General features: G+C 42.0%; 1 protein-coding gene across 9 annotated transcripts in view; it reads left to right on the top strand.

Annotated features, from left to right (window-relative positions):
- The window catches only part of crot (carnitine O-octanoyltransferase), a 92945-nt gene that overhangs the window by 11807 nt on the left and 59102 nt on the right, over positions 1-22036 (top strand). For all 9 annotated transcript variants that reach the window (XR_010967332.1, XR_010967334.1, XM_068006894.1 and 6 more), the window contains 6 exons: positions 1255-1394; positions 3016-3140; positions 4970-5151; positions 10051-10175; positions 14108-14216; positions 17753-17846. Coding sequence is in view for 7 of the 9 variants with exons in the window: in XM_068006894.1 (XP_067862995.1) it covers positions 1280-1394; positions 3016-3140; positions 4970-5151; positions 10051-10175; positions 14108-14216; positions 17753-17846 (750 nt within the window). In the remaining 2 variants the exon portion in view is untranslated. The remainder of the gene's footprint in view (positions 1-1254; positions 1395-3015; positions 3141-4969; positions 5152-10050; positions 10176-14107; positions 14217-17752; positions 17847-22036) is intronic.

The following is a 22036-nucleotide window of genomic DNA, read 5'->3' on the forward strand; positions in this document are numbered from 1 at the left end:
TAATAACTATTCACTTTTTCAATGACTGCTTGCATTGCTCAAGACCAGACAGGCAGGCCTCAGACCTTTGACCCCAGGCTTCTTGACTGCCAGGCTGGTTCCAATTCTCTCTCTAATTGCCACTAAAGCCAAGAACTGGCACCAATCAAAGCATTTCTCACTCTCATAACTGTTGTCAATTTTGTAACTGTTGGTAGTTACTTGTCCACTTGCACATAATGGTTGTTGATCCACACCAAGCTATTCTGCCACTATGTTCTGCTTTGCTTCTCTAATGCATTTCTTGCTCCTCCTCTCCCAATAGCTGCTTTGCATCCACTTTTGATGCCCTCATCTCCACCAGATCCTAGATGCTCTCCCATTCTTACTACTCTCACTCATTTGCTCTCTCTCTCTCGCACTCACTCACTCACTCGCACATGCTCACTCGCGGTCTCTCTCGTGCTCTCTCGCTCGCTCTCGCTCATTCACTCGCACATGCACTCGCTCTCGTTCTCGCTCTCTCTTGCATGCGCTCTCTCACTCTCGTGCACTCTCGCTCTCTGTCTCGCTCTCCCTCTCTCGATCTCTTGTACTCTCATCCACCACAAGGCCACAATCTTCCATCTCCAGACATTGAACATTTCCATACCTATGTCACCCCATCTGCTGTTGAAACCTTCTTTCAGGATTAATTTCTCTAATGCCTCCCTCAATAGCCTCCACCCTTTCAAAACTTCAGCTAATCTACAACTGTGCAATCCTAGTCCGCTCCCAATAAAAGCCCTACTTCTCACCACTGCTCCAGCATCACTGGCTCCCTGTGCTCCAGTAAATTGTCCTAATTTTCAATTCCGCCCTTGGCTTCAACCTGTTTGTGAACTCTTCTCCTGCCATGTGTTTTAACATGAACCCTGTGATCCTCTGACTCAGGATTACTGCTTGTCCTCCACTCCCCTCCATTGTACCAACAATAGATGATTTCAGCCTCCTTTGGACCTCTCTCCTAAAACCATTTTCTCCTGGTATCTCTCTTTCTGCCTTCGAAACCCTCTTCACCTGCCTTCACACACACTTCCCCCCACCCCCCCCCAATTTTCTTTATTTTCTGCACAGCTTTGATCCTCCTTATATAGTCATCTGAGACATTCTTTTAAGCAAGTAGTACTATATAAATATTTGTTGTTGAAGCAGATTGTACTTCACCTGTGGAAGGAAAGATCTTTATGGGCTGAATGATTTTTCACATTCCTTGCTTTCTTGTGTTCTTATTAGAAATCAGCTGAAACTTTGATAAAACATGGAAAATCAGATGTTTGAATCAAAAGAAGAGCGTACATTCCAGTACCAGGACACATTACCTCCTTTACCCGTTCCCCCTCTCGAGGAATCCTTGATGAAATATTTAGATGCAGGTACGGTATCATCTTCATAGTTTACATGTTGGGGATAGAATTTTATATCTGTCCATATACTGCAGTTGACTCTCTTTAGGAGACAAAAAAGGAACAATCTTTTTTTTAGAGTTCCTCTTATAGGCAAGACTTATTAATAAAATTGTCAGATGTGTGTCAGTAACTACATAATATACTCAGCATGATGGTCTTAATATTGGTGCAGAGATCTAGTTAGACATTAATGTGTTCACGTAAGTTTCTTTATGTAGATTTATTTATTTTGTATTTAATAGTTTGTACTGATCAGCGTTGATTCATTTTTTAAGTGTGGGGTTTCGATTTTCCCCTCCACTCCTCTGATTTTTCTGTCCTTGCGTCTCTTTTCACAAAGGTAGTGACTCTGGCTGGCGTCTGGTTCCATAGATGCCAGTGATTCTTAGATATATCACCCTAATTGACCATTCTTCATGTATGAGTCTGGACAGTGAATGTCATCAGGCTGTTTAACGACATTCACAGCCCCACTCGATGCTATCCTCATTTACAGTAATTAAAGTGAAGTTTGGTAAGAAGGATTACTAGTCTTTACCCCCACCAGAAACTTTTTATTACTTTTAACTTGGATCTCTCCCACTGCCTTTCCACTCTATATTGCAAGAATCTGGAGTCTCGTATGTGACCTGTGTCTCTCCTGCTGCCTGATTCTCATCAATACAAAAATGTAAAAAGCACTTTAATTTTTGAAACATCCTGTAGTGGTGAATAGGGAGTGGAAAAGCCCAGCGAACTGATGCCAGTTTGTGATCTTCTACAAGAGACAATCAAAAGGCATGTTGCCAGGGAGTGGGATGAACCTTTTGACATTGATTTCAACATAAATAATGCATAGTAAATCTCTTATTTGGTTACTGTCACAGATTTCAATTGTTTTTTCTAAATGTTCATTCACCAGAACAGAAAAAAGGACAGCAGAAGTAAATATTTTTAGGCAGTGTTACCATGATTATATATTGCAATGTTTAACTGTATTTGGCATCTAGTCGCAATAATGCCTTGGTCCTTTGATTCTTAGTTTTTGTCATTTGGGAGATGTTGAGTGTTGTACACTCTTGAATTTTATCATGTTTTGCTAAATGTACAGACAGTAGCTGATCATACAGAGTGGGGTGTTGCAGAGTTTATGGGTTCTAGTGACTTATTTCATTTCTCAAGTTTTGCTTTATGATTTATATTAGCAGAACTGGTGTTGCAGCCTTGAGATTCGATCCGTTTATTTTAACATTCATCTGTGTCTCAATTAGATATTGCTGCAACCCCAAGAATTCTGTCCCTGATACTGATTATTATGTATAAATTTTCAAACTATCATTAATACCTCTTCCAGACATCTACCTTCATCCATATTGTGCCATAATTGATCTATAGAAACAGTGGTTGTTTGGTATAAAGAAAGCTCTTATTCCTAGTTCCTTCAGGTTTCAACCTCTTAAGTTTACAGTTGCAATGGCCCCATATTTCTCAAGGGTTTTATATTTTATGCCGTGAAATCAGTGAATAGCTGTTATTGCCTATTCTACGTAGGCTTGTCAACATTGTTTAGTTGTAATTATACAGTTAAATTTTTTTAAAATTGTTTTAGTGAAGCCATTTTTGAATGAAGAAGAACTTCAAAGAAGTACAGAAATTGTTAAAACATTTGGACAAGGGATTGGTAAACAGCTGCATCAAAAACTTCTGGAGAGGGCCAAAGTTAGGAGAAACTGGGTAAGCAGGAGCCTAGATGCTGTTGGTATTAATATAATAATGAAGTAGTATAGTTGGTTGGCTTCAACTAATTTACTTATTGGTTGTCTGATACCTACGGATTTTTATCTAAATATAGTTTGCTTTGCTTACATTTTTGCTAAGTCTTCTATTTTATTTCATGCATAGTTCTATATGTGTCTTTTAAGGACATTTTCTGTCCATTCCATCCTTCTGTTTTCTCCTTTCTAGCCCCTTGCACCATCCACACTCGAAAAGGTGACTGACCTCCGAAGCTTATCACCGCTTCTAAAGGGCTGCCAGGAAGCAACTAATATCAGCCTGAGTGACTCTCCCTCCTCTTGGCTCCTCTCCTCAGTGATATGGTTGAGATTATGAACTCAGCCAAATGGAGGATCGAAGGTGCATCCCTCCATTCTGTGGCATTGCACTGCACCATCACACTACGATGCATATTTTATTTCACCGACTACTAGGAGCTGACCTGAATTTTGGCAAGAAGGATTTGTGAAAATAGACTTCATTCATTTTGTATCTCATTTAAAGATGTTTTCTCATGCACCTATTTGCTCTTTCTTTTCCTTTTTATTTTATCAAATCCTAATGCTCTTCATTTTTATTTCAAATTCCCCTTTTTCGCATGCCAAAAGTGACATTGGTGCAAGTTCAAAGAATGGGTACAGCACAGAAGGAGGCCATTCGGCCCATCGAGCCTGTGCCAGCTCTTTGTAAGAGCAATCCAGTTAATCCCATTCCCCCGCTCTTTCCCCGTAGCCCTGCAAATTTTTTCCCTTCAATTATTTATCCAATTCCTTTTTGAAAGCTATGATTGAATCTGCTTCCACCACCCTTTCAGGCAGCACATTCCAGATCATAACTATTCGCTGCATAAAAAAGTTTTTCCTCACGTCGCCTTTGTTTTTTTTGACAATCTCCTTAAATCTGTATCCTCTGGTCCTCGATCCTTCTGCCAATGGGAACAATTTCTCTTTACTTACTTTATCTAAACCCTTCATGATTTTGAACACTTCGATCAAATCTTCTCTTAACCTTCTCTGCTCTAAGGCGAACAACCTTAACCAGTCAAACCAAATAACTGAAGTCCCTCATCTCTGGAACCATTCTAGTAAATCTTTTCTGCACCCTCTCTAAGGCCTTCACATCCTTCCTAAAGTGCGGTGCCCAGAATTGGACACAATACTCCAGTACAATAAAATGACAGGGGCCTGTGCTGATTCTGCAGCTGATCTCAAACTTCGAGAATCACTTTGCTCAGGGATTTCACAACAAGGAAGCTCAGTACTGCTGTCACATTACCACCTTGGCATCTTCTGTTGCATGGGGACAAGTGATGTTTGTTGGTATGAAATCCAAACCTGAAATCTTTGCTCACCCCAAACTATGGGGCCTTACCTGCAAGTCTTAAGCTGTCTTTCTTTACCCAGAAACAAAATCTTAGAGTAAAAAGTTGAAGTGACATCAAAGTCATTGTTTAATTATAATAGTCAATTTTCCAATGTTTGCTATTATTATTAGTTAACTTCTCATATTTTCTGGGGAAATCCTTGTCTGTAATGCAAGATGGACTTTAAAACTATGAGAAGCACTGTAGTGCCTTGTACTGGTACTTTAGTGTACAATAACTCGATGAATCTACAAATCAAATATATCTTCTGGATAAAATGCTGTGAAGTTCCTTCAGATGTATGTACATTTTTAGAACATTTCAATGTAATTGGTATTGGATGCTGCTTTCTTGCGTGAATGTATTACTTTTCTGTTAAATTTTAGAAGAACTTGACCACTATTGTTCTGTGTCTTTTAATCAGCTTGAGGAATGGTGGCTGATCAGTGGCTATCTGGATGTCCGAATGCCATCAATGTTGAACGTAAATTTTGGAGGTCCTGCTCCCTACTTAGAACATTATTGGCCAGCAAAAGAAGGCACGCAGCTCGAACGTTCTGCTATAGCTGTCTTCCACATGTTGCAGTTTTGGAATCTACTTAGGAAGTAAGATGAATTATATGCAGTAGAAAATTTTAAAACTCATCTTGTACTGAAAAAATAAGGCAAAGAATGTACAATCTCATTTCTGAAGTGTGCACTAGGATGGGAGAAAGTTTAACTGCAATTTTGAGGTAGATGGGAGAATCTGTTTTAAGAATAATTTGCAACATTTCCCAGTGTTAAGAGCTGTGTAAACGGTGTGAAATTGTACTGAATAGCTTGTAGAAATTGGATCTAAATTAAACCTTTTGGATTTTGGTGGTCTTGATTTGGATTCAGTTTTGCCATTTGTACCTGTCCTATTCTATCATTCTAAAACTTACAGTATGCATTCTCTGCACCTGAAATACAAGATGCATATTCATAGATTCATAGAAAAATTTACGGCACAGAAGGAAGCCATTCGGCCCATTGGTCCATCGTGTCTGCGCCGGCTGAGAATGAGCCACACAGCCTAATCCCACTTTTCAGCACTTGGTCCGTAGCCTTGTAGGTCATGGCACTTCAAGTGTACATCCAGGTACTTTTTAAACGTGAAGAGGGTTACTGCCTCTATCACACTTTCAGGCAGTGAGTTCCAGACCTCCACCACTCTCTGGGTGATAACATTTTTCCTCAGCTCCTCTCTAATCCTTCTACCAATCACTTTAAAACTGTGCCCCCTGGTTATTGACCTCTCTGCTAAGGGAAATAGTTCCTTCCTATTCACGCTATCTAGGCCTCTCATAATTTTGTACACCTCAATTAAATCACCCCTCAGCCTCCTCTGTTCCAAAGAAAACAACAATAGCCTATTTAATCTTTCCTCATAGCTAAAATTCTCCAGTCCTGGCAACATCCTTGTAAATCTCCCCTGTACCCTCTCTAGTGCAACTACATCCTTCCTGTAATGTGGTGACCAGAACTGTACACAGTTCTCTAGCTATGGCCTAATTAGTTTATACAGTTCCAGCATAACCTCCCTGCTCTTATATTCGATGCCTTGGCTAATAAAGGAAAGCATCCCGTATGCCTTCTTAACCATCTTATCTACTTGTCCTGCTACCTTCAGGGATCTGTGGACATGCACTCCAAGGTCCCTCACTTCCACTACATTTCTCAGTATCCTCCCATTTATTGTATATTCCCTTGCCTTGTTTGTCTTTCCCAAATGCATTACCTCACACTTCTCCGGATTGAATTCCATTTGCCACTTTTCTGCCAACCTGACCAATCCATTGATAACTTCCTGCAGTCTACAGCTTTCCTCCTTACTATCAACCACATGGCCAATTTTTGTGTCACCTGCAAACTTCTTAAATGTAGAGTCATAGAGTAGAGTTATACAGCACGGATAGAGGCCCTTCGGCCCATCGTGTCCGCGCCGGCCATCAAGCCCTGTCTACTCTAATCCCATATTCCAGCATTTGGTCCGTAGCCTTGTATGCTATGGCATTTCAAGTGCTCATCCAAATGCTTCTTGAATGTTGTGAGGGTTCCTGCCTCCACAACCCTTTCAGGCAGTGAGTTCCAGACTCCAACCACCCTCTGGGTGAAAAAGTTCTTTCTCAAATCCCCTCTAAACCTCCCGCCTTTTACCTTGAATCTATGTCCCCTTGTTATAGAACCCTCAACGAAGGGAAAAAGCTCCTTGGTATCTATCCTATCTGTGCCCCTCATAATTTTGTACACCTCAATCATGTCCCCCCTCAGCCTCCTCTGCTCCAAGGAAAACAAACCCAATCTTCCCAGTCTCTCTTCATAGCTGAAGCGCTCCAGCCCTGGTAACATCCTGGTGAATCTCCTCTGCACCCTCTCCAAAGCGATCACATCCTTCCTGTAGTGTGGCGACCAGAACTGCACACAGTACTCCAGCTGTGGCCTAACCAGTGTTTTATACAGCTCCATCATAACCTCCTTGCTCTTATATTCTATGCCTCGGCTAATAAAGGCAAGTATCCCATATGCCTTCTTTACCACCTTAACTACCTGTTCCGCCGCCTTCAGGGATCTGTGAACTTGCACACCAAGATCCCTCTGACCCTCTGTCTTGCCTAGGGTCCTCCCATTCATTGTGTATTCCCTTGCCTTGTTAGTCCCTCCAAAGTGCATCACCTCGCACTTTTCCGGGTTAAATTCCATTTGCCACTGTTCCGCCCATCTGACCAACCCATCTATATCGTCCTGCAGACTGAGGCTATCCTCCTCGCTATTTACCACCCTACCAATCTTTGTATCATCAGCGAACTTACTGATCATACCTTTTACATTCATATCCAAGTCATTAATGTAGACCACAAACAGCAAGGGACCCAGCACCGATCCCTGTGGTACCCCACTGGCCACAGGCTTCCAGTCACAAAAACAACCTTCGACCATCACCCTCTGCCTTCTGCCACTAAGCCAGTTTTGTATCCAAAGTGCCAAGGCACCCTGGATTCCATGGGCTCGTACCTTCTTGACCAGTCTCCTGTGGGGGACTTTATCGAAGGCCTTACTGAAATCCATGTATACCACATCCACTGCGTTACCCTCATCCACACGCCTAGTCACCCCCTCAAAAAATTCAATCAAATTAGTCAGACATGATCTTCCCTTGACAAAGCCATGTTGACTATCCCTGATTAATCCTTGCTTCTCCAAGTGGAGACTAATTTTGTCCTTCAGAATTTTTTCCAATAATTTTCCTACCACTGATGTTAGGCTCACTAGGGGGCATGATTAAGTGCAAATCATTAATATGTATCACAAAAAGCAAGGGACCTAGTACTGAACCCTGTGGAACCCCACTGGAAACAGCCTTCCAGTTACAAAAACACCCATCGACCATTACCCTCCTTTGCTTCCTACCACTGAGCCAATTTTGGATCCAACTTACCACTTTCCCTTGGATCCCATGGGCTTGTCCTTTTTTGACCAGTCTGCCATGTGGGACCTTGTCAAAAGCTTTGGTAAAATCCATGTAGACTACATCAAACACACTACCCTCATCGAACCTCCTTGTTACCTCCTCAAAAAATTCAATCAAGTTCGTCAGACACGTCCTTCCCATAACAAATCCATGCTGACTGTCCTTGATTAATCCATGCCTTTCTAAGTGACAGTTTATTGCAGAATTGATTGCAGTAATTTGCCCACCACCGAGGTTGGACTGACTGGCCTGTAATTACTCGGTCTATCCCTCTCTCCCTTTTTTAAACAACGGTACAATGTTAGCAGTCCTCCAATCCTCCGGCAACATGCCTGATTCCAGGGAGGATTGGAAAATAATGGTCAGAGCTTCCGCTATATCCTCCCTTGTTTCTTTTAACAGCCTGGGATACATTTCATCCGGGCCTGCCGATTTATCTACTTTCAAAGATGCTAAGTCCCTTAATATTTCCTCACTCACTGTGTTTATCCATCCAATATTTCACACTCCTCCTCCTTAACTACAATGTCTGCATCGTCCCTCTCTTATGTGAAGACAGACGCAAAGTATTCATTAAGAACCATACCCACATCTTCCGCCTCCACACATAGGTTACCTATTTGGTCTCTAATAGGCCCTACTCTTTCCTTCGTTATCCTCTTGCTCTTAATGTATTTATAAAACATCTTTGAGTTTTCCTTGATTTTACTTGCCAATATTTTTTCATGCCCTCTCTTTGCTTTCCTAATTTCCTTTTTAATTTCACCCCTGCACTTTCTATACTCCTCTAGGCTTTCTGTAGTATTGAGCTCTCTGTGTCTGACATAAGCTTTCTTTTTTGTCTTATCTTACCCTTATTGCTCCTTGACATCCAGGGGGCTCTAGATTTGGCAGTCCCACCCTTTTTCTTTGTGGGAACATGTTTACTCTGAATCCCTTAAATGCCTCCCACTGCTCTGACATTGATTTACCTTCAAGTAGTTGTTTCCAGTCCATTTTTGCTAAATCACTTCTCAGCTTAGTAAAATTGGCCGTTCCCCAATTGAGAACTTTAACACTTGTTCTATCTTTGTCCTTTTCCATAACTATGCTAAATCTAACTGAGTTATGATCACTACCACCAAAATGCTCTCCCCCCTGATACTCCTTCCATCTGCCCAGCTTCATTTCCTAAAACTAAATCCAGAACTGCCCCCTCTCTTGTTGGGCTTGCTACATACTGGCTAAAACAGTCCTCCTGAATCCAATTTAAGAATTTTGTACCCTCTATACCCTTCACACTGTTTGCATCTTGGTTAATATTAGGGTAGTTGAAATCCCCTACAATTACTGCCCTACTGTTTTTGCATGTCTCAGAAATTTGCCCACATATTTGCTCTTCTATCTCCCTCTGACTGTTCGGGGGTCTATAGTACACTCCCAGTAGCTTGACTGTACCTTTTTTGTTCCTTAGCTCAACCCATATGGCCCTCATTTGATGATCCTTCTAACATATCATCCCTCCTCACAGCTGTAATTGTTTCTTCAACCAAAATTGCCACCCCCCCTCCTTTTATATCCTCCTCTCCATCTCGCCTTTCAATGTCTTTATTAGATTTATTGAGAGTTCGTCCCACACACTATGCTCTGAATATCTTTAGGCATTATAGAATTTATCAATGGATAGTTTACATTAGATTTGTTAAAAGCACAATATTTCAAAATAGCTTATTTTTAAATAATGGAATTTATCTTTTGTTAAATGTCTATCCTAGGAAGAAATATGATGGGAGCTATTATATGTTTACAATATAAAATTGATATACGGGGAAATGATAAAGTGGTATGTTTTGGCTTTCGTGAAATGGCATAAGCATATATTGATAGCTATGCTGATGATCTGGTGTAGGAGTTTTATTTAATTGTTTAATGCTGCTCACAAGTCTTATAAAGCAGTCTCTTTTGTAACTGCAATTGTTCTCTGTACACCCTAGGTGAGAACAACAATCCTCATTTTTGTTTTTTTCCCTTAGAGAGTGCTTGGCTGTACATAAAGCTGGTAGTGTGCCATTAGACATGGATCAGTTTCGTATGCTGTACAGTACCTGCAAAATACCTGGAGTAACCAGAGATTCCCTTGTCAGCTACTTTAAGACAGGTAATTATTTTGTATTAAAAGCAACAAATACAAAAACCGGTAAGAATCAGATTCTATTTATTATACATAAAAAACAGTGAGTGGTCTAAGGATTCCAAAGCTACTGCACCTGTCGGTGGCACTGTGAATGTATTGTTACATGACAAATTGAGAACAATGGGGGAAAAAATTGGATAGGGGCTGTTTTTGGGCGTAGGTAGCATAATGTGCTATTACCCCACGCCCAATGGTCCCTGCACAGGCACGACGCAAATTTCAGCCCATCCCAGGACTTACCTGTGATCAGTGTTCCATTCCAGGCCTTGCACGTGGAATCAATGCAATTCGCACATTCCACCACCAGAGAGAGCTCAATCTCTTAAAGGGAGGATGTTGCTTAGAAATCTCTTAAAGGTATCTGGTACCTGTTATTTACTGAAAATAACAGTCTACTGTCTGCACGGAGTCTAAACGGAGATCAGACATCGCACACGTAAAACACAGATGCAGGTGCCATCCCTATGTTTGCACACAGAGTGATGTTAAAACATTGAATAAAGAGTGTGCACTACTAAATCCCACATCCTCCAATCTGCACGCCAAACCTCACCAATGTGCCGATCTGAGTTGGTATGAGGCCTGCAAGAGTGCGTGCACCAAGGTTCTTCACTGATGCACTAGAGACCTTGTTGCAAGAGGTGGACAGAAGGAGGGACATCCTATATCTGCAGGGGTGGGGGGGCGTGCAAGAGGCCCTCCAGACATATATCCAAAAGGCAGTGGGGGAACGAAGTCAATGCCAGGCACACAGCATCATGAACATGGATGCAGTGCAGGATGAAGTTCAATACTTTGACATGAGTGGTCAAGGTGAGTGAGGTCAATTGTCAAGTGGCGTCTCCTACCAACTGCATCACGCACTACACCCCCATCCCCCACATACCAACAAATTCTTTCCATCAGTACTCAACTCTTCCAACCAGATGCTTCCTCTCAACCTTACACATTACCACTGTTTCAAGCCACCAACCCACAACTCGCAGGCCACACACACTGGCAGCACTGCCACACTGACACATGTCCCGCTTTCTTGCAGGAGAAGGTGGCGCATATCAAGAGAAGGCAAGTGACAGTGGCATTTAGCTCCTTGAGCCTGTTCCACCATTCAATGAGATCACGGTGGACCTGTGACCTAACTCCAAATACCCGCCTTAGCCCCATATCCCTTAATACCCTTGGTTCACTGAAATCTATCAATCTCAGATTTAACTTTCACAAGTGAGCTAGCATCAACTGTCGTTTGCAGAAGAGTGTTCCAAACGTCTCCCACCCTTTGCGTGTAGAAGCATTTCCTAATTTCACTCCTGCATGTCCTGGCTCTAAATGTTAGGCTATGTCCCCATGTCCTAGTATTTAAGCGTAGGAGACCTCCAAAAACAGTTGTAAATGTCTGGGCAGCCAGAAGCAATAATCCAGCCACTAACATGTAAATCCTGCACGGTCCCTTTAAATAGCGCTGGTAGGGGGTCCTCCAGGCACTGTAAGACACCTTCAGATGGTCGGGGTTAAGACTGTGCAGTGAGTTGAGCGTTGAGTCCCAAAATGGTGTCTATCACTTTAAATTAGCGTTGCACACTGATTGAAGCCATTTTCTCCCTACTTTACATGATTCCAGCGTTCGTTATCTGCGCCTGCGCTAACTCCTATACAAAAGATGGCGTCTGGCACACGTCACACTGGAAACGTGCAAGCGCATCCAAGACGCCATCTTGGATGTCAAAGAGGCTGTATAGCGCAGAAACAATGGGCGCTGTAGGGCCCAATTTAACGCCGAGCGTTAATGACACCTCCCAAAAATGAACATTTAATAATGCTCATGTACTCTGTTGTGAAAATATGCGCAATTGCAGCCTCACACGAACTGGCCAATCGAACAGACTAAAATGTAAAACATGTATGGTATTAATTCCATAGCTGTTAGTTCAAAACAAAATTAAAGTTAATAAAGCAAATGCAGTCTGTCAGATTACTTCTGTGAATTTTGTGATGCAGATCAGTAGGAATGAAAACCCCAGTAATATGCATGGACAATTCCAATGTATTTCACACTGAAACATGAGAGAAGATGCAAGACCGTTCAGAAGCAGCATTTTGGCAAACGAATTTCAATATAGATAAATGTGAGGTATTACATTTTGGTAGGAAGAATAAGGGGGCCATATATTGCTTGGATAATAGTCTAAATGGGGTAGAGGGATCTGGGGGTGCAGATACACAAATCACTAAAAGTAGCAACGCAGGTTAATAAGGCCATTTAAAAAAAATCAAACCAAGCACTGGGTTTCATTTCGAGAGGGATAGAATTGAAATGCAGAGAAGTTATGTTAAACTTGTATAGAACCTTGGTTAGACCACTTTTGGAGCACTGTGAACAGTTCTGGTCTCCATTTAGGGATATAGAGTCACTGGAGAATGTGCAAAAAAGATTCACAAGGATAATCCCAGAAATGGGAGGTTATACCTACCAGGAAAGATTGAACAGCATGAGGCTCTTTTCTCTCGAAAAGAGAAGACTGAGGGGTGACCTGATAGAGGTCTTTAAGATTATGAAAGGGTTTGATAGCGTGGACGTAGAGAAGATGTTTCCACTTGGGGGAGACCAGAACTAGTGGTCATAAATATAAGATAGTCACTAATAAATCCAATAGGGAATTCAGGAGAAACTTCTTTACCTAGAGAGCGGTTAGAATGTGGAACTCACCACCGCAAGGAGTAGATGAGCCGACTAGGGTAGATGCATTTAAGGGGAAGCTGGATAAACATTTGAGGGAGAAAGGAATAGAAGGATATGCTGATGGGGTTAGATGAAGTAGGGAGGGAGGAGGCTCATGCGGAGCAGAAACACCGTCATGGACCTGTTGGGCCGAATGGCCCGTTTCTGTGCAGTACATTCTATGTAATTCTATAGGACAGCAAAGTGATACAAACCTACCTGGACCCCCCCACCCCACCCCGAGCATTCAAACTCACAATAATTCCCCAAACCCACCGCCAACCCACCGCCGCCCCCCCCCCCCCCCCCTTTCCAACCAATAGCAAAGCTGAGCAGGCACAAAGCCTGCCATGCCAACTTTTCCACATCGTTCACCTGAGGAAGGAGAAAGCCTCCGAAAGCTTGTGAATTTAAAATAAAATTGCTGGACTATAACTTGGTGTTGTAAAATTGTTTACAACTTTACACTCAGTATCCACCAAAATAGAAAAAATCCTGGCCAGATCAAAGATGAGTTATTTATAAAAGATTCAAGGCTACCGAGGGAGGCAGACAACTCAGAACAGATTGATCAGCCTGACACAAAGATTGGCAGTAAGAAGAAACTGGAGAAAATATGGGAGATGGAGCAGCATCTAACTCTGAAAAGTTGATGTTGGTGGCGTGAGACTGGTGTAATAGAGCTTATTCTAAATGCTAATGGAAATAGTTCCATGATGTGTTAAATCTGGTGCTCAGAATTTGTCTTTTTAATGCAAAGCTTTGTTAGGACATGGACCGGAAACAGAATCCATACTAGCTTTTTAAAGGGTAATGGATAAATATTTGAAAAAGACAAATTTAAAAGGGGATGGGGATAGGGCAGGCATTGGGATTAAGTGGATAGCTTTTTCAGAGAGGTGAAATGGGCCAAATGTTCTTCTCCTGTACTGCAAAATTCAATGATTCCAGTTCATATTGCAGGACAGAGTTCAGAGCAGCACACTGAGGCACCTGTGCATATGCAAGCTCTTAGCACGTTCACAATTGCTTCTAAATTGTATTTGCAAGTTGAAGTTTCTGGCTGTGGAATGTTGCTTCTATGAAAGCAGTTATGCTTATTTTTTTCATGCTTTTTCATATTGGTGAAATAACAACTAAATGTCTGATGCTTAAAATATTTTTTTAAATCTCTCTGTAGAAGCTGAAGGACCGTGTCCTTCCCATTTAGTGGTCCTTTGTCGTGGGCGAGCGTTTGTCTTTGAAGCCATGTATGAGCATCATATCCTAACACCACCAGAGCTTTGCAGGTTTTTATTTGCTTATTACACTAGATACAGCTTAACGGAGATGTTACAGATTGTTTTTTTAACTTTTTAAACACGTATACTATTTCCTGAAACTGCAAGTGAAAGCAAGCAAGATTAATACTCAGAAGAAAGGCAATGAAAGATCCTTGACAAAGGCTGACTGTTGCAACATAGCTGGGATATCTGAAAATGCTCAAGCATCTGCAAATTTTGTTGTTTAAAAATGTTGCGAAGATTTACTACTTTGTGTTTAATATGTATCAAATTTTATCAGCAACTCAATAGAAAATACATAGAAACATAGAAAATAGGAGCAAGAGCAGGCCATTCTACCGTTAAGGCCTGCTCCGCCATTCAAAATGATCATGGATGATCGTCTAACTCAGAACCCTGTTCTGGCTTTTTCCCCATATCCCTTGATCTCTTTAGCATTAAGAAATATATCTCTCTCCTTCTTGAATACATCAAATGACTTGGCCTCCACTGCCTTCTGTGGTAGAGAATTCCACAGGTTCACCACCCTCTGAGTGAAGAAATTTCTCCTCATCTCGGTTCTAAATGGCATACCCCGTATCCTGAGACTGTGACCCCTGGTTCTGGACTCCCCAGCCATCGGGAACATCCTCCCTGCATCTAGTCTGTCTAGTCCTGTTAGAATTTTATATGTTTCGATGAGATCACCTCTCATTCTTCTAAACTCTAGTGAATATAGGCCTAGTCGACCCAATCTCTCCTCATACGTCAGTCCTGCCATCCCAAGAATCAGTCTGGTAAACCTTCGTTGCACTCCCTTCATGGCAAGGACATCCTTCCTCAGATAAGGAGACCAAAACTGCACACAATACTCCAAATGTGGTCTCACCAAGGCCCTGTATAACTGCAGTAAGACATCCCTGCTCCTGTACTCAAATCCTCTTGCAATGAACGCCAACATACCATTCGCCTTCCTAACTGCCTGCTGCACCTGAATGCTCGCTTTTAGCGACTGGTGTACAAGGACACCCACGTCTCGTTGCACCTCCCCTTTTCCCAATCTATCACCATTCAGATAATAATCTGTCTTTCTGTTTTTACAACCAAAGTGGATAACCTCACATTTATCCACTTTATTCTGCATCTACCATGTTCTTGCCCACTCACCCAACTTGTCTAAATCATATTGGAGCCTCTTTGCGTCCTCCTCACAGCTCACATTCCACCCCAGCTTTGTGTCATCTGCAAACTTGGAAATGTTACATTTAGTTCCCTCATCCAAATCATTGATATATATTGTGAATAGCTGGGGAATTTGCTGCCCCAGGAAGCTGTGGAAGCTACATCATTAAATAAATTTAAAACAGAAATCGACAGTTTCCTAGAAGTAAAGTGAATTAGGGGTTACGGGGAGCGGGCAGGAAATTGGACAGAAATTTAGATTTGACGTTAGGATCAGATCAGCCATGATCTTATTGAATGGCGGAGCAGGCTCGAGGGGCCGATTGGCCTACTCCTGCTCCTATTTCTTATGTTCTTATGTTCTTATAAACCCATGCTGACTTTGTCCAATCCTGTTAATGCCTTCCAAGTGTTCTGTTATCACATCCTTTATAATAGACTCTAGCATTTTCCCCACTACTGATGTTAGGCTAACTGGTCTGTAATTCCCTGTTTTTTCTCTTCCCTCCTTTTTTAAATAGTGGGGTTACATTTGCCACCCTCCAATCTGTAGGAACTGTTCCAGAGTCTATAGAATTTTGGAAGATGACCATCATTGCATCCACTATTACCAGAGCCACTTCCTTTAGTACTCTCCGATATAGGTTATCAGGCCCTGGGGATACACAGAAATAACATATCCCTTTGTCCCCCTTCTTTCGTCTCCCAGTCCAATCTGATGGTGACTTTGAAGTGTCAGCCATGGCTCAGTGGTAGCAGTCTCGCCTCTGAGTCAGAGGGTTGTGGTTCAAGTCCCACTCCAGAGATTTGAGCATATAATCCAGGCTGACACTTGATTGCAGCACTGAGGGAGTGCTGCGCTGTTGGAGGTGCCGTCTTTTGGATGAGGCGTTAAACCGAGGTCCCGTCTGCCCTCTCAAGTGGATATAAAAGATCCCACTGCTTTATCTGTTTTTGTGGAATAAATTGTGATCTGATGTCATGACTAGCATGAACTAATGAACAATGCTATGGGAGCGTTGCAATTTACAGTCATAGATTTAGCTGCTCGATGGCAACAAAACTTCTATTTACTTTATTTGTTTAAAAATCATAATTTTCCCAAAGGAACCATAGTGCAGTTCGTAAAGTCAGTATCAATTTTACTTATATTCTATGAATACTTTATGAATGTGCTACTGAGGAAATAATTGTCAGTATTTTAAAAATGTACTAGCTTTTGTAGGGCTACATAAGTCTTAAACATCTTTCTTCTCAGTATTGGTATGTATTGGACATTTGCTTACATTACAATTAGGGGACATGAGGAAAAACTTCTTTACCCAGAGGGTGGTGGGTGTGTGGAATTCGCTGCCCGAATTGGTGGTAGAGGCAGGGACCCTCAACTCTTTTAAAAAGTACCTGGACCTGCACCTAAAGTGCTGTAAGCTGCCGGGCTATGGACCGGGTGCTGGAAGGTGGGATTAGAATGGGCACCTGGTTGTTCTTCGAACCAGCGCAGACACGACGGGCCGAATGGCCCCCTTCTGTGCTTTTCTATGGTTCTGTGGTTCTAATACTTGTAGCATCTTACATATGATGTCAAAGGTGTAAAGCAACTCTCAGCAACATATGGAATATTTACAACTTTCATATATTTTTTAATGCTATAATAAAAAGGCAGTGAAACTGGAGATAATCACCCTCACATGAATGAATGTAGCTTTTTCTTTCTCCCTTGCTTTTTATTTAATCTCCCCCTTACCCTCTCAGCTATGCATTGGTGGCCTGCCAACATCACTAACCATTCTTCTCTTAGCTGACTACTAGGAAGCGATTGAGAGTGGCTTATTAGAAACCAGTCCTCTTATCTCTACCCCTCCTTTCTGTTAATTGTACTCATATGATTTATATCAATTAGTGTTAATTGTATTCAGGTGGTGCATATCAATTGGGGGCCCTTGTATCCATTTATATGAGAGCTTATCTAGTGTGGAGTGGGTAATGTTGATCTCTGTGAATAAAGGCTTGGAAGCAACTGAAGACCAGGCTCTAGTATTCTATCCTTCACCTGGCTATCCAGTTTATAACACTTCCCCTCTTCCACCACGAAGAGATGCCTCTCCTACACTTAGCATCTCTCTGCAGCAGTCCAGGTGAGATAAGGAGCTCAGCAGTGGAACTAATCTTGTGCCAGTGGCAACTAAATTGCTCAAGCTTTCCTGATGCAGTATTAAGCTGTCTTCCATACTGCTTTACAATTGTTACTTTATAATCTATACTATGTCAGATTATACCATTAAAATATTTAACTGAGTTGAATGTTTGAAGTTCTATGTGGTAGCTGGATTGTATAAGATGACTACTGGCATCTCCTACTTGTTCTTATCTTGTCTGTGTAGACAACTGACATACATCAAAGAAAGATGCAACAATGAACCTGAAGGACCAGGTGTGTCAGCATTAACTGCTGAAGAAAGAACGCGCTGGGCAAAAGTAAGTTATGCAGATTTCAGTTATTGTTGCTAACAGGAAGACTAACTTTTTTCAGAGATAAACGGATTGGGGGATTCAATATTTGGCTTATAACCCAATGTTATGGCATGTTGCCTTTTAACTAGCAGTAGGAATTGTGAATCTCACTGAAAACGCCTACATCTTACTACGTTAACCTTTTTTTATTTGTTTATTGTTTATATTTTTACTTGTTCTTGGGATGAGGGTGATGCTGGCAAGGCTGCTTTTATTGCCCATCCTTAGTTCCCCAGTTTGCCAGTGTAGGACCAGTGGCAGGCTCCATTGCCTGAAGGACATTAGGGAACCAGGTGAGTTTTAAGTACAAAAAAACCCAGCAGCTTTCATGCTCATTTTTCTGGTGCTTACCCACGAATTACCTCTGGGTTTAGTCAAGTGCCATAACCACTAGGCTACTGTGCCTATCCTGTAAATTATGCACCATTTTTGTGCTCACATGTACTAGTTTTCACTTTGTTTTCGATAGTAAATGCAAAAATGTTACGAAATTTAACAGTTTCAATTGAGAATCTAGTCACAAAGGTGAAGCAGCTTTAATGGTAAATATTGAAGTTAACTTTAGGACCTAACTTCAATATTTACCATAGTACTACTTGACATTTCAGTAATTGTACCAAATAAATTTCTGAAACTTTCCAACTATTGCTCTGTAGTTAAAGTCATGGCTGTCTGACGATAAAGCATAATGAGAAATAACTGTTACCTTTAGGTAACAGAAGGTATCAAATAACAGAGGCAAAATTAAGTGTGTTCCCACCTTCTTTCCTCCAATTTCATGCATCCGAGCCTGGTTTAATGTAATCAGAAGCTATTCAGAGATTGTATTCAGTGTTGATCATTCCAAGCACAAGCTGAAGGCACTCTCCTAATGTTTACACAATGGACTGAAACAGATTTAGTCATAGAATTATAGAAAGGTTACAGCACGGAAGGAGGTCATTCGGCTCATCGAGTCCATGCCAGCTCTATGCAAGAGCAATCCAGCTAGTCCCACTTCCCCGCCCTATCCCCATAGGCCTGCAAATTTTTTCCTTTCAAATATTATCCAGTTCCCTTTTGAATGTTATGATTGAATCTCCTCTGGCAGTGCATTCCAGATCCTAACCACTCGCTGTGTAAGAAGGTTTTTCCTCATGTCACCTTTGGTTCTTTTGCCAATTACCTTAAACCTGTGTCCTCCGGTTCTCGACCCTTCTGCCAATGGGAACAGCTTCTCTCTATCTACTCTGTGTAGACCCCTCATGATTTTGCACACCTCTATCAAATCTCCTCTCAACCTTCTCTGCTCTAAGGAGAACAACTCCAGCTTCTCCAGTCTGTCCACATAACGAAAGTCCCTCATCCCTGGAACCATTCAAGTAAATCTTTTCTGCACCCTCTCTAACGCCTTCACATCTTTCCTAAAGTACGGTGCCCAGAACTGGACACAGTACACCAGCTGTGGCCAAACCAGTGTTTTATAAAGGTTCATCATGACTTCCTTGCTTTTGTACTCTTTGCCTCTATTTATAAAGCCCAGGATCCCGTATGCTTTTTTAACTGCTTTCTCAACCCGCCCTGTCACCTTCAAAGATTTGTGTACATATACCCCCAGATCTCTCTGTTCCTGTACTCCTTTTAGAATTGTGCCCTTTAGTTTATATCGCTACTCCTCATTCTTCCTACCGAAATGTATCACCTTGCATTTTTCTGCGTTAAATTTCATCTGCCACGTGTCTGCCCATTTCACCAGCCTGTCTACATACTCTTGAAGTCTATCACTATCCTCCTTACTGTTCACTACATGTCCAAGTTTTGTGTCATCTACAAATTTTGAAATTGTGCCCTATACACTCAAGTCCAAGCCATTAATAAATATCAAGAAAAGCAGTGGTCCTAGTACCTACCCCTAGGGAACACCACTGTACACCTCCCTCCAGTCCAAAAAATAACCATTCACCACTACTTTCTGTTTCCTGTTATTTAGCCAATTCTGTATCCATGCTGCTACTGCCCCTTTTATTCCATGGGTTTCAATCTTGATGACAAGTCTATTATGTGACTAATTCCTAAAGTCCTATAAAGGAATAGTCTAATTCCTTTATATTCCATCTCACCGCCACCTCCCTCGACCCCTCCACTGTCTCTAATTTGTCACGCTGCTTGTCTGACTGGATGAGCAAAAATTTCCTCCAACTAAATATTGGGAAGACCAAAGCCAATGTCTTCTGTCCCTGCCACAAACTCCATTCCCTAGTCACTGTCTGAGGCTGAACCAGACTGTTCGCAACCTTGGCATCCTATTTGACCCTGAGATGAGCTTCCAACCACATATCCGCTGCATCACCAAGGCCGCTTACTTCCACCTCCGTAACATCGCCCGTCTCCGCCCCATCTCAGCTCATCTGCTGTTGAAACCCTCATCCATGCCTTTGTTACCTCTAGACTTGATTATTCCGATGCTCTCCTGGCCGGCCTCCCATCTTCCACCCTCCGTAATCTTGAGCTCATCCAAAACTCTGCTGCCTGTATCCTAACTCGCTCCAAGTGCCGTTCACCCATCACTCCTGTGCTTGCTGACCTACATTGGCAGCTTTGTGCTGTCGGCCCATGTCCACTGTTTTATTTTTGGTTTTTCCCTCTAAACGTTTTCTTGGGTTCAATGTCTCGTGCCATAGGTCAGCCCATGCTCCCTATGAACTGCAGTGTGCCTTTACCTGCCCAATATGTGGGAAATTTGTAATGAGCACAGGGATTGAACACAAGACTCTTATTAATATATTTCAACTACTGGTTATATTGTGCCCTCAAACGATCTTTCTCAACTTTGGAAAATGATAGAATAACACTTGACTGTGGCTTAGCCAAAACATATTTACTAATCCAATAAATAGATAAATGAACAGAAACAGAGTAGGGCCTATTAAAGACCAAAAAGGCAACCCGTGTAGGGAGGCGGAAGACGTGGGTATGGTTCTTAATAAATACTTTGCGCCTGTTTTCAGGAAAGAGGGGAACGATGCAGACATTGTAGTTGAGGAGGAGGAGTGTGAAATATTGAATGGGATAAACACAGTGAGAGAGGAAATATTAAGGGGTTTAGCATCTTTGAAAGTAGATAAATTGCCAGGCCCGGTTGAAATATATCCCTGGCCGTTAAGAGAAGCAAGGGAGGAAATAGGGAGGTTCTAACCATCATTTTCCAATCCTCTCTGGCTACAGATGCGATGCTGGAGGACTGCTAACGTTGTACCGTTGTTTGAAAAGGGAGAAAGGGATAGGCCGAGTAATTACAGGCCAGTCAATCGAACCTTGGTGGTGGGCAAATTATTGGAAATAATTCTGAGGGCTTGTATAAATCGTCATTTAGAAAGGCACGGATTAACCAAGGACATTCAGTATGAATTTGTTAATGGAAGGTCGTGACCGACTAACTTGATTGATCCTCATTGTTACCTCCTCAAAAATTTCAATGAGGATAGTGTGTTTGATGTAGTCCACATGGATTTTAGCAAGGCTTTTGACAAGGTCCCACATGGCAGACTGGTCAGAAAAGTAAAAGCCCATGGGATCCAAGGGAAAGTGGCAAGTTGGATCCAGAATTGGCTCAGTGGCAGGAAGGAAAGGGTAATGGTCGATGGGTGTTTTTGTAACTGGAAGGCTATTTCCAGTGGGGTTCTGCAGGGCTCAGTACTAGGTCCCTTACTTTTTGTGGTATATATCAATGATTTAGACTTAAATGTAGACGGCATGATTAAGAAGTTTGCAGATGATACAAAAATTGTCCGTGTGGTTGATAGTGAGGAAGAAAGCTGTAGACTGCAGGAAGATATCAATGGACTGGTCAGGTTGGCAGAAAAGTGGCAAATGGAATTTAACCCAGAGAAGTGTGAGGTGATGCATTTGGGGAGGGCAAACAAGGCAAGGGAGTACACAAATGGTAGAATACTGAGAAGTGTAGAGGAACAGAGGGACCTTGGAGTGCTTGTCCACAGATCCCTGAAGGTAGCAGGACAGGTAGATAAGATGGTTAAGAAGGCATACGGGATACGTTATGAGCCAAGACACAGAATAAAAGAGCAGGGAGGTTATGCTAGAACTGTATAAAACACTAGATAGGCCACAGCTAGAGTACTGTGTACAGTTCTGGTCACCACATTACAGGAAAGATG

This window comes from Heptranchias perlo, chromosome 2 (assembly GCF_035084215.1).
Source record: "Heptranchias perlo isolate sHepPer1 chromosome 2, sHepPer1.hap1, whole genome shotgun sequence".
Taxonomy (NCBI): Eukaryota; Metazoa; Chordata; class Chondrichthyes; order Hexanchiformes; family Hexanchidae; genus Heptranchias; species Heptranchias perlo.